General features: G+C 41.1%; 1 protein-coding gene across 2 annotated transcripts in view; it reads left to right on the top strand.

Moving 5' to 3' along the window:
• The window catches only part of PLCL1 (phospholipase C like 1 (inactive)), a 176216-nt gene that overhangs the window by 142743 nt on the left and 20200 nt on the right, over positions 1 to 13273 (top strand). For both annotated transcript variants that reach the window (XM_030277771.4, XM_072932407.1), the window contains exons 3-5: positions 236 to 439; positions 9787 to 9862; positions 10481 to 10590. In XM_030277771.4, coding sequence (XP_030133631.3) covers positions 236 to 439; positions 9787 to 9862; positions 10481 to 10590 — 390 coding nt within the window. The remainder of the gene's footprint in view (positions 1 to 235; positions 440 to 9786; positions 9863 to 10480; positions 10591 to 13273) is intronic.

The raw sequence follows: 13273 nt of genomic DNA, 5'->3' as shown, positions 1-13273 counted from the left end.
CCTGAGCCTGGAAGAAAGCTGGAGCTGGCTTCAGGACAGAGAATGGAGCTGGCAGGGAATTCCTGTGTGAGATGGACTCCCGTGGTCCACGGAGGGCCTGGGGATGCTGAACAGCGGGATAGCACTGCCTCCCATCAGAGGGAGAAGAAGAAAGGGCTGTCAAGGTAATGGCAGGCAGGGGGGGGCTGAATGGTGAGTGGCCATACGTGCTGAAGTGTTTGTGTCCCTTGCCCAGAACGCCATGGTGTCGGTGAAGGAGCTGTGTGGGCTGCCGCCCATCGCCAGCCTCAAGCAGTGCATCCTGACCCTGTCCTCACGCCTTGTGAGCAGCGACAACGCGCCCTCGGTGACCCTCTGCATGAAGGACACCTTTCCTTACCTGGAGCCTCTGGGGACCGTGCCCGATGTGCAGAAAAAGGTCCTGGCAGCGTATGACCTGGTAAGCGCTTCAGCACTGCTACCTCTGCCTTTGCCCACTGCTGTAAATGGGGCAGGCTGTGCCCGCTGGCTTTCACACACCCAAATGTTCCAGTTAAATAAACAAGGCTCTTCAAATTACTCTGGCTCTGCAAATTGGCCTTCAATCACCGCAATGCCACACTGGGCTTTTGTTATGGTTTCCTTTTTTAAACACGGTTGTGGCTAGCACAGGTTGGCATTTGAAGAGGACTTTGTTTACAAAACTAGTGACAATTCAGACTGTACTGGCACTGGTAGTCCTTGTCCTTGGGAAGCAGCAAGATTTGTGCGCTGCCCTTCGCTGGCCTCCCCGCAGCAGAGCACAAGGCCAATAGATGGGGAGGTGCCGCATGGGAGTTCCCAGGCAAAGCTGAGCCCTGCCATCCTTACACTTTGCAGCAGCACTGTTAAGTACTGTCCCTGTCAGATGAAGTCAGTGTTGCTCTTGGGGAGGGCATGGCAGTGTTGGAAGGGAAGGTTAAAATCCCATTTTCTTGCACGGGGAAGGAGAGGTCAGTATGGTACAGGAATGCTTACACAAATGTAGAGACACGAGCTGGAATCATTCCAGATGAGTGCTGCTGCTCGTTGTATGACATATGTCACTGCTGTGGGTGACTGAGCACGAGCTGTGCGTGACTCCCAGCAGCAGAAGTTGCTGTCACACTGTGCCTCTTGGGCCGTGGGGGTGCCCGCTGCTTCCCAACCTTTTTGGTGGTCTGCAGCAACCAATAACAAGATGCACAGTTCTGCCAAGCCTGACTTAAGTACTGCACTGTGGCAGCCAGGCTGAATCACGACTCATGTTCAGAGGCCAGCAGTTTTTACTGCAGTTTGTGTTCATAAGGAATAAAATACTGAATAATGCTGGGAATATCAAATTGCTTGCATGGACCCTGATGTGTTGCAAAGAGTGGTCACAACTTTGACCAACTATTGAATGTACCAAATGCCCACCTCCTTCCCATCTCCTTTTTTGCCTTTATAACACACTTCTCAAGGAGAAGTGTCTTCTCAGAAGACACTGATGTTGATTAAAACAGAAATACTAAAAGTACTCTGAAATAACCCCTGGGTTCCTTCCAGAATAGTTTCTAGGACTTGGAAATGATTGAGTTATGGTAATAAAATGCCAGCTGTAACAATACCAGAACAAGGATTTGCAAATCCAGTTGATTGCCTTATTTTAGATGGAGTCTTTCTGGGGTAGATTTGGTACATGGTCTCATGTCTTTGTGAAAGAGCAAATACCACATGAATAAGAGATTTTTCTGTGTTTGGAGGCCTGCTTAATGGAGTTTTACCAAAAGGAATGTGTCATCTCTTATCTTTGTAATTATATACTGAAAAGTACACATGGGACTTTTTCAAGGCCTCTTTGTACTTTGGAAACAGTTTTTCAATTTAAATAAGTGAAAGGCCTCTTTTGGATGTAGACAGAAACACTTGTATAACTGTTTTAAATAATGGTTGTTCTCACATTTGTCTCCGATGGGGGAAAATGTAACTTGAATGTCAAGAGAGCATGCAAACAGTTCAAAATCAGAGAGAGAGAGGAGTTGTGCCTTGCCTATGCAAGGATTGATTTGAGATATAATTCTGTTAAGGAGAACATGATACTTTTTTTTTTTTTTACCCACTTTGGCTATGACTGCCTCTTACTTTTTTAAAACTATTCGCTTCTGAAAAAGAAAGCTGGATTTAATAAGTGGTTTTGCTACATTTTGGATGTTTGCCTTTTGAGACAATGCCAGCAGCAGAATATTGAAATCTATTTAGCCTTTTCTGTATTTGAATAAATGAACTGTCTCTGTCAATCTTGGTATTTGAAATCACAGTGTGGGAAGGGGTCTGCATTTTCAATGTTGACAAGGGGCTTCTCCGTGCTATATAATGGCTTCATATAATCCAGTGTGTATTTCTTTTTAATATTTTTTGTGCAAATGAGAATACAAAGAGATGTTGATGAAAAGCAATATAAAATATTTTAGCTTATTTATTAATTTTAATTCAAGATATGCTACAGTTTGGCCTTTTATATTGTTGATAAGTATGGCTTCAAGGAACTGGATCCACAAGTGCTTGCTGCATGTCTCTTCGTTTTAAAGTGCTTTTTGAATGAAAAGGTCTAAGTGCATTTTTAAATGCGTAAAATAAAATCTGTTTATATTGGCCTGTCTTTTGTATGAACAGGCCATACTCTTAATTCATTTTACAGTAAAATAGAAAAAGTATGACCCTAAATCTCATAGCGTGACTGCAGGTCTGCCTCAGTCATTGGGCCCCACAGCACAGGAAGATTGAGTGCTGGGTAAATGCTTCCTTACCACCTCTGGAAACACTACATGTGACACATTCTTTGAAAAGCCTGCTTTGAAAATAATTTCTGATAAAAACAGACCTAATGTGTTAGAATTTTTCCCCCTTACAGAAAATTGCCAACCGAATATACCTTTTTATTTTACCATGGAAAGTATAGACTCTGCCTGTGTGCTTAATGGGGCATAAACAGGGCTGAGGGTCCAGGGAAATGGAGGTGCAAGTGCTCAGAAAGCTGCCACAATGATCTGGAAAACAATTAACTGTCTGTTCCCTCCTGCTTGGCCTTTGTCAGCTGTGAGATAGACAAAGACCCATTTGTGCAGTTTGTTTGCTTTTTCCTGGGCAATTAATTTTACTATTGTGCTCTGCATTAAATATTTTCTTTTGAGAGAGACCTTATTAGAATAAAATTTAATGTGCTTTGTTTAAGGAACTGGAACAGTTTTTCAGGACTGTGATTCCCTCATTTTATTGTGGCATTGCAGTGGTTTAGTGGAGCTGTACTGTTGGCCATGTCTCATGTAGGAAGAGGCTTCATCAATAACACTGGGTTGTATAGGAGTTTCTGCAGAGGAAAGGAGGGAATAGGATTTGCTAAAATCAAGAAAATGAGGTGGACTGTTGGCAATACGCAGCCTTTTTGAAAAGTGTGTCAGTGATAAGAAATACAGTGTAGAATGGATAATTTCAATTTACAGCTTTAGTTCATTCCATACATAGAGCATGAGGAATGGATTCTGGTCATGATGTCATTGCTTCCCACATACATATCCTGCCACTTATAGAGTTGTTCTTCAGAGCTTTCCTTTCCTATGAGAAAGGGCTCTCACTCTGCCTCTCTACCTGTGTGCTCCCCCTTGGTGGTTGTTCAGGAGAGCAGCATGTGCTGGGTGCCTCACAACCTGTCAAATTAATGCTGGTGTTCTTTGATCACACCTAAAAATGAGTTGCTCCATGTGAAGAGAAGGGATGGGGTCCAGCTGGACCTGACAGATGGTTGAATTATTCATTGCAAACAGTTATCCTGTGAAGTTAGGAGGTTTTTTGGTTGAGAATTGTTTGGAAACAGATTGTGGTTACTGTGTCTGCATGATATATTCGTGTGCTGATGCAAGCATGCATGAACTCAGGGACACTTGTGCACTTTGCATTTCAGTTATTGGTTAAGCATTATTTTCCTCCATGATCAAATGATTGAATCATTTGAAAATCAAAAGCAATAAACTAATGATAATAAATGTTCTTGGTTTTACCCAATCTCCTGGGTCATGTGCATACAGAAATTTTTCCAAGAAAAATGAGACATCCAAGTTATCTTTATGTGTTTTCAAATCATAAATAACAAGAAGTGTAAAAAAGATTGAACAATGAAGCTACTTGTTATATAAACTCATACTGACATTCATATGCCTGATCTTGCTATGCTGAAGCAGACAGTTGTGGAAGGACAGGGTGGCTGCAGGTACTGCTAAGAGATGCAGTGTAGTTAAGAACATCTTGGCCAACATGGAGATGTACTGGGGATTTCTGAGAGGACAAGAACCATCTGTGAGGTTGCTGGGAAATAAGAAGAGGTATTTTAATGGCAGCGGATTTGTTGACATGGGTATTGGTCCATGCATGCTAGCAGAGGTCTGCTGAAATGTGTGTGAGGTGAACTGCTCTTTGTCTGCTGCTCTTTCATATTCAGTCTTTTTGGGCTTGTCTTGGTGTGGGCATGATTGCATTCTCAAGAATAAAGTCCCTTTTCCCAGTTATTATGTAAATGCAAAATGACTAAGTAGATTTTTGTGAGCTTTTTCACTGAAATTCATACCTCAGCTGGGATAGAATCATTCCCAGAGGAACATTTTTCACAATTCTCTAAGCAGCTGAAGACAAGGGATATTGCAGAGCCAGAGCATCCACTGCCAAAGAAGTGTCATAATGTACTGACGTCAAACACAGTCCAGCACATGGACATTGTCTTGAATTTGTATTTGTTTTAAAGAATTTTCCATCCAAAACTGGACATAGATTGGGAAAGTTAGTTTCTTTTTCCACTCTTATTAAGGAAAGTTCTGCTCTTTCTCTGCTTCTTACAATTCTTTCACCCACTGCTCTCAAAGTTTCTTGCTCTGATTGCCCATGTCCATTAGTCACTTCTAAAACAGAACCAGAAAATAATCAAATCAGAACTTCCCTTAGAGAAGGAAGTTACAGTTAGGTACTTCAGTTACGCTATTTTAGCATAAGCATATTGAAAACTGACCTCTCTCTTTTCCTCCATTGCTCCTGTTGTTCTGTAGAGGACTGGTCTTCATGCACAGATCACATCCTGCTACAATGATTCCATATTTTTCCAGAAGTATTTCTAACTGAGAACATGAAGTTGAAATTTAAGGTGAACTTTATGCAGTTTGTTCACCAGTTTGTGTCAATTAGATGTTTCAGATGTTTCTAGCTCATGTAACCATCCTTGATAGATGTTTCTCATGCTGGGCTGTTGCAGGAAAACATGTGGATACCGAAATCCATCTTGAACTATACTGGGACAGAGACAAGGTGAGGGATAGAATGGTGGCCAGCAGCATTCTTTCCCATGTCCTGGCACTGCATACCCATCTTTCTTTTCTTGCAAAACTTGCTGACACACAGTTGATGGCTTTGTTGTTTCTTGTCCCAGAAGAGTACAAGAAATACTCAGTGCTAAAGGGAATTCTCTTCAAACTTTCATGAGTTCAGTTTTCTCTTCAGGTGTTTTTTGATTTGGTTGTGTTTTTGTAACCTCTTTCATTTTTGATTGAGGGTGGGTTTGGTTTGATTTTGAGGGTTTTTTGTGGTTTTGTTTTTGTAACCAGGCAAAACTCTTCATTGTCAATGAAAGGCATGGAAGACTGGGACAGTGGCCATGAGGAGACACCTAAGAGAAAGCTTCCTTCCAGTCAGCTTCCTGACTGATGTTCAGTCAATTTCTGTTTTAAAATTTGTAATAGTTATGAGAGGTTTCCTTGAATGTCCATTTTTTCTCATTTATCTTTCCAGCAGGAGCAGTACTTTAATTTGCCACCAGGAGCTTTTGCTCTCTTTTTTTGTCTTTTCTTGGTGAGACTGCTGAGTTAATTTCCTCTTTCCTTTTCAATTTATATAATAATTCACAATGGAAAGAAGAAATTGGTTTTTAGCACAAGAGTTCATTAAAGTAAAAAGAACATTCTTTTGTTCTGTTTGTACTGATCCTGTGATTAAACTGACCTTAGTACAGACAATAAATACCCCTGTGAGTAATATGATGCCCTCAGTATTAACATATTTTAAATTTCACTTAAACCTTATTTAGTTTAACAGAAATGACAAAGTAAAGCATTGTTCTTTGTGTCAAGCACTGGGATTTTAAATTTGATATTCCATGCTATTCTTAGACAGTGAAGTGAGACAGGTCAGTTATGTTTTCAACCCTTGGTCTATTTCACTTCCTGGATCTCATATACTGGATAAGGAGAGAACTCCTGGGATTGTGCCAGCACCTGCTTCCTGTGCTTTGTTTGAGAATCTGCCATGATTGTTCGGGAGAGCTTCACATGGATTGAGATGAATGAAGTTTATACTTCTTCAGTAAAGTTTATCACTACCTTTCTGACATGGAAAATGCAAGTTATCCCAAGAAATCCTTCCAGCTTCAGCAGCTGATAAAAATTTCCTCCCTCCAAGTGGACCCAGATCATCCATCATCCAACGTCCATCCTCTAAAGGTTGCTTTTCAGTAAATGTCACTCGAATGGTACCTTGAAGCTCAGCATTCAGGAGTTAACACACTCTGGTGGAACACAGGAGTCCTGAGGGAGTAGGACATCTCTTGCTCTGTGAGAGTCTTTCATGGAAGCAAGCTGCCGTTTGGGAGCTGACATTAAACAGCATCCTGATGGGCTCCAGCCAGATGGCTGGGACTGCACAGCTGCCTGGAGGGCTGCTCAGGGGGATCTGAGCAGAGGAGGGATGCATGGAAATTAATGCTGAAACATGAGAAACCTCACTCTTCACTTTTGATATATTTTGGTGTGTTTTGATATATTACTAGCAAAAGTGGCCTTGAAAATCTCAGGCTGTCCTGTGATTTATGGGGTTGCCTTCCCAGCAGAAAATCTCACAGTCTTCCATGTTGTGTTTTTAGGGCTTCTGGTTCATGTCCTTTCTAGAAGTGGGTGACATCCTTGAGCAGGGTTTCAGATGTGATAGCAGCTGGAAGAGCAGGGAATGATTCAAACTGGGAAATCATGGACTCATTTCAAAACCAGTGACAAAAATGAAAAAGTGTATCTAGATGCCATGATCCTATGCTACAACTTTATTCTTGCATAGCAGTTACCTTGCTGTTACACTCTTGTCTGTTTGAATCAGTCTGTTCTTCCAAGTGAACACCCAGGCTTTGTCCTTACCCTATCCTATTCTTGGCATCTCTTACAGCAGCATCAGGAAGCAGGATCTCGTGCCTCTGAAACTGCACATGCAGCTCTTGGGGGCAGAGTCTGGCCTGTCGTGTAGGGATATAGGGTCCTGCACACTGTGTTATCAGAGGTGGTATAGGTGCCATAGGCCAGCACCCCATAACTGGCTTGGGTCCCATTATTTCTACCTAGTGCAGTATTTCCTAGAAGAACATGTGAGGGAGAATGCCAGGTGATGACTGAGGTTGTCCTTTAACCCTGGTTACTGAGCTGAGGAACTCTGAAACCACTTTCAGGATTTGTCATGGGACAAAAGCTGCTTATTTTTGTCAAGATTACTGCAGATAGGAAGATGGGAACAGGTTAAATTCTGCTACATGATCTGTTTTTAATTGTTTGTTCTTGCTGAGCTGAAAGTAGTGAGACTTTGATGTTAGCATCAAAGGAGTGAAGGATTCCTCTACCTACTCTGCAGTAAGTGAAAATTGACATCCTAGTGCTACTTTGCTTTTAAAAATGAATATAATACCTTCATGTCTGAGAATCCTTAAACAGGCATACTACTGGGAGTAGCCCAGCAGTTGCATGATTCTTGAGCCTGCTTTTTTTGTGCGTGGTGGGATAATTTCCTGTGGCTGTATATATATGTATGTATATATGCATATGTGTATATAAAAACCTCACAAGTCACACTCTGCTTGAGGGATCTGAGCACAGGAGAGTCTGACGCATGGGATGTGCTGTACCAGCTTTACTTTTTCCCTTGACCTCACAGGGCAAGCTTTGCTGCTGGGTAGGAAGCGCAGGCACACACCCAGTGGGGACCCAAGCCCAGGGTGATGGCTACGTGGGGTGCAGGAGCCATGGAGATGCTGGGATCTCCTGGCTGGACTGGCCAGTGCAGGCACTGCCCCAGCTCTGCATATGCAAGAGGTGCATGTTTGGCCTCTGGCTGCCTCTTCAGTGATTTGCAGGATTTTTGGGACTCATACTGTCTTCACTGCTCAGACAAACCTTTGGGATTTGTAGTTGCCAGCTGAATGGCTCCTTCAGCACAAAAGGATAATGTGCTGTAGTACAGAAAAACCAGAGAGTGGGTAGAAATTGTCATTTCTTTCTAGATGACAAGTGAAAATATCTAAGAGGAAAAAAATCAATATGATGCATGAACAAGTAAGTAATAAGAATGAAAGGCAAAAGACACTATCGAAAGTAATTTAAATCTTGGGCATATCCACTGGGCATGTTCTGTTAAAAAACAATTTTGCACTCTCTAGGTATATCAGGCTTTTCACACTGCCTGTGAAGCTGATAATGGATTTTGTTTTCCATGTGTTGTTCTTTATATCAAAGGAAAGGCATGGGTATTTTTGTTAAATGCAGCCTTAGTGCATTTAATTAGAAATAAAGATGAGATGAGGAGCAAATTTTGGCTCTAAATTCCTCCAGAATTTGGAAGTTTAAGTGTGACAAGTGGAAGCGTCTCTCATTCCTTGTGTCTGATTAAAACAGTATGATGTGCTAATTTGCAAGTGTTAATTTATTACTGTTATGCTGTCTTCCACTAAAATTGTTGAAACCTACTACTTGGGTTTTCATATTTAGCATATTTGAAAGCAGGAAGCTTTTAGCAGTTGCAGCATTTTAGCAGAGCTTTCAGGTGTTTTTTCTAATTTCAGGGTGTAACATTAGGCAGTCACTCTCTAGTTTGCTTCATTTCTAATTGGCACTGCTCTCGTGCTGTTTGGGTTTGATTGAGGTTTGTGGTGAGTGGACAGGAGGTTATTCTCAGGACAGGACAGTGAGGTTATTCTCAGGCACAGTTTGTTATACAGCATGTTCTTGCCTTCTGTAACAGATGTATGTGCCACCTTTCACAAAACAGAACAATAGAACAATATTATTGTATGCCTGGGCTTCTGAGAGGTTTTGGAGGCTTGTTACCATCAAAGGAGAATAGCATTTGCATGTAGGGAGGCTCAGGAAACTCGTCAAGTAATGAACCCTTAATTTTTTTGCTGTTAATGGACTATTCTAAGTAGGGAGGTCGCTTGAAACTTGTGAGTAGGCTTGTTGAAACTGCTGCTTTTGGTTTGTTTGGTTTTAGGTGGATTTTTTTTGGTTTTGTTTGGATTTTTTGTGTGTTATCTTTTCTGTTAAGCTTCAACAGAAATATTGAGGATAGGATAGGATTTGGATCTCAGTTTCTCAGAGGAGAAACTCAAGAATTACTATAGGTGTCTGAACTGTTGTATAGAATAAAATCCAGCACAGGCTTAAATGAAGTTTGTCTGTTAAATCTCTTTTCTTCTGAAATCACTTGTGTTTCCTTCATATTGTTTGCAGTGGTGTCTCATGGATATAAAACAGCTGTTCATTAACTTTTGGAGCAAAACGTTTTCAGAGCAACTGATACATAGCTTGATACAGATCTGGGAGGCCCCCATAGGAAGGAAGGAAGGATCCAATATTTATCATATTGCTCTCAGAGCAGACCTCCTCTCCAGTTTCAACCTTTGTACTTTCTATGTGTTAGATGTTGTAGGAAACCCTAGTAATGCTGATTTTTTTCTTTTGACAGATGATTCAAGAGAGCAGGGTTCTTATTGAGACGGCAGACACCACTCATGACAAGATTGTTCAGTGCCAGAAAGCAGGTAATCCATCTATATTGAGCAGTTCTGGGTGGAAGATGAGAAATAATGTGCCATAATTTATTTACAGTTTGTGACTATTACAGCATTTTTCACCTGGATGTAAGTGAGCATCCTGGTCTTTCTCTGGCATGCTCTACCCTCCTGAAGGCTCATCTTCCAATAGCACTGCAGGTGTGATCAGACAAAAATATGCAGCTTTCACCTTAGAAGCTATTTCTCCATCTGCTCTACAGCTCTGAACTGTCTGACAGCATTTAAATTAGTCAAATGAACCGAAAAGGCATTAAAAAGAGGGGGTTAAGAAGGCATGGTGCCTTTACTGAGTGCATTCTCTAGCTCAGTTTTTCCTTTGAACTGAGGAAGGCAAGAGGTTTCTATACATACAGGACCCTAACAATTATAAATACTATTTTTTCTGGTAGGCATTTTTGGATTTAGCAAGTGATGCAGGCTACAGCCATTTCCTTCTATTAAATGTAAATAATGAATGAAACTGCTGTCTTGTAGTTAATATTTTAATTCATTTTTTTAATTAGGAGAAACTGGAAGCTGATTCAACAGTAGCATTTAACTGCTTTCATGTGGTGCGTTGAGTGATGTGGCAATCTGTGTTTTTAGGAATGGAATTCCATGAAGAGCTTCATAACCTTGGGACAAAAGAAGGTTTGAAAGGAAGAAAATTAAGCAAAGCCATTGAGAGTTTTGCATGGAATATCACAGTGCTGAAGGTATGCACAGAAATGCCACCTCCTGTCTCATATTAACTTTATAAGTAAACCTTTGCTCTTTCAGCTTCTCTGTTTGTACATCTTACTTATTCTGCAGACACATGTTCTTTTTTTTTAATGGGATGTATCAATAAATATCATTTATTGACATTTATCAAATATATCAATTACACCTCTGATCTGAAAGGTGTGAAGGGAATTTATCTAAGCCTTGAACAGAAAAGGAAAGATGGCTTATGGTTTGTATGATCAGGGACATGGGTTTGGTTGTCTGTTCTGCCCCATGCACCCTGAAAGTGACCTGTTTGAGGTCACTGTGTGTCAAATACTTCTTTTGTAAAATGAGAACTGGAACATCGCTCTGGGAAGGGACAGGGGGCAGGAGGGGCTGTCAAGAAAAAACATGAGGAATATTGTAGATCCTTCAGGATTATGTTTCCAAAGTAGAGTGCTGTCCAAACAGCCAAAGGGGGATTTTCACCCCTTCATGGTGGCTGTGCAGGGACATACCCCAGGATGAAGCTGTTACTCACTGGGCTTTAGCCACTGGCTTAGCATCAACCAGCCACAAATTGTCGTGATTGCTGTGTGACTGAGCTGGGGTGAAAACAGCTAGGGACAGCCAGGGGTGGAAAGAGGAGAGGATTTTGTGGAGCCTTAGCAGAAGACAAGGAGAGGGCCTGAGCCAAGCATTCAGGTTGTTAGCATTCAGCTCACACCTTTCACAGCCTCATTTCCCACCTTGCTCTGATAGATCACACTTCCCTTCGCTCTGTCCCAGCTGCTCCCTTGCTCCAGCTCCCAGGCTGTCCTTTCTGGCAGCATCTTCCTGTGACCTGCCAGTGCCTTTCCCTTTGCTGAAATCCCAGAGCAAGCCAGTTGATGAAATTTTCACTGAGTTCCTCATTAAATATACCCCTAAATGTAGCAATACGACAGGTATGTGTCACCACTGTAATGCTGGAAAGAGCACTTAATATGTCTTGAGCAGGAAAAGGAAAAAGGAATTGGGAACATAGAGGCTGAAGGGCAGAAGTTGTGGGAGAGGCCATTGGTGGTAAAGAAGGGTTACAGAAGACCTGGAACATCTGTGGTTTCCTGCCTACCTTGATTCACCATGAGAGAGTGGAAAAGTGAGGAATGGAGTCAGTGTCAGCTCAGTTAATGAGATTTCTCGTGAAGAGAAAAGTCAACCAGTTCAAAGTTACAGACTTAAATAGATAACCTATTCCACACAGAGCAACTGAGGTTAGTAGCTAGAGCCATCCCCCCACTCCCCTGCCAAAAGAACTGAACATTGAACATAGGCAGTTCTGAACATTAATCTGAATACCTTTTGCTGTGTTAGGTAAAATAAATGTCTAATAATCAGAGTTACTCTAAATGTTTTGATTTTTTAGATGTTTGTCAAATGTGAAGTTTGCACCTCTGAGGGTGACCTATGATTAATGAATGTACAAGTAGAGTATCAAAGAAACATTTTCTATGGAAAATAATTTCTGACTAGCACATATTGTCAATTTACTTAAAAGAGCTTTTAAAAAATCTAGTCAAGGTCAATGAATAATTTACTTGTTTCATTTGTAAGCCACTACTTCTTTTCTACCTTTCTCACACAATGAAATATTAACAGAGTTTGTGACAACTATCCATGAAATGCACATGAAACATCTTTTCATTCTGACTGAAGTCCAACTCAGGGATGACATTAGAAAACTGGGAATGAAGTTGTACCTCAGGTCCTCAGGTGTGTGATATGAAACAATTAGTAATTGTTCTAATTTGACATCTTATTTTCTTTTTTCCCTTAAAAATACTGTCTTTCAGTGACCCTGCCCATAACAAACCTGCATCTCCTCTTTGGCACTGGGCATCTCTCAGTGCTGGTGAGAGCCACTCAGGAGGATTTGGCAGGAAGAGACCGACAGCCCTGCCCCACTCAAGCCATGAATCCTCCCTATGTCCAGTGGCAGGGTGGACATTACAAATATATTTCACTAGGTGTTGTTATAGGGTAGTAAGAAAAAGAAAAAATGTCCCATAACATCTCACAAATGCATCAGCTGTTTGGCATGAGGTGGGGGGAGTGAATGGCTGATGAGAGAAAGCCTCTTTGTATTGGCTCAGGCTGTTGGAGGCAATTATGTCACGTGGCAGGAGTCAGTTTGTGTGAGGTGCCCATGAGCAATAGCAGGTATTATGTTGTTTTTGTGCTGTGAAATGATTAATAGTCTTTTCCTCAGCTAGTGAAGCCAAGGCATATTTAATTTATGTGTTTCTTTATAAAGACTCATTGCAGTAGGTAAGCTTTGAATAAAAGACGAGATGCAATAAAAAACTGCTACTGGCAAAATCATTAAATAGCTACAGACTGCAAGATTAAAGTGTATTTTATAAAAATCCTAACTGTGGTCATTTGTCATGTTTAAAAATGCCCTGGAGTACTTTTTAGAGGTGAATCAAAATAGTTTGTCAATTTCTTGCTTAGTTTATATAAACTTAATTACATATTAGTAATACCCACTGTAAGGACAAACTGTTTGCCAGAAGGTTAAAATGTCACTAAAAGAATGGATGTTATAACTTGGTGACAGTCTAACAAGTCAGCTTTGACATCAATATTTATAAAATGTCACACCTTCCTCTTTTGGTTCCATGTTGTGTAGAACACTGTCAGGTTCAC

Source organism: Taeniopygia guttata, chromosome 7 (genome assembly GCF_048771995.1).
Source record: "Taeniopygia guttata chromosome 7, bTaeGut7.mat, whole genome shotgun sequence".
Lineage (NCBI taxonomy): Eukaryota > Metazoa > Chordata > Aves > Passeriformes > Estrildidae > Taeniopygia > Taeniopygia guttata.
Note: the sequence above shows the minus strand (reverse complement) of the source record. Positions and strands in the feature narration are given on the sequence as shown.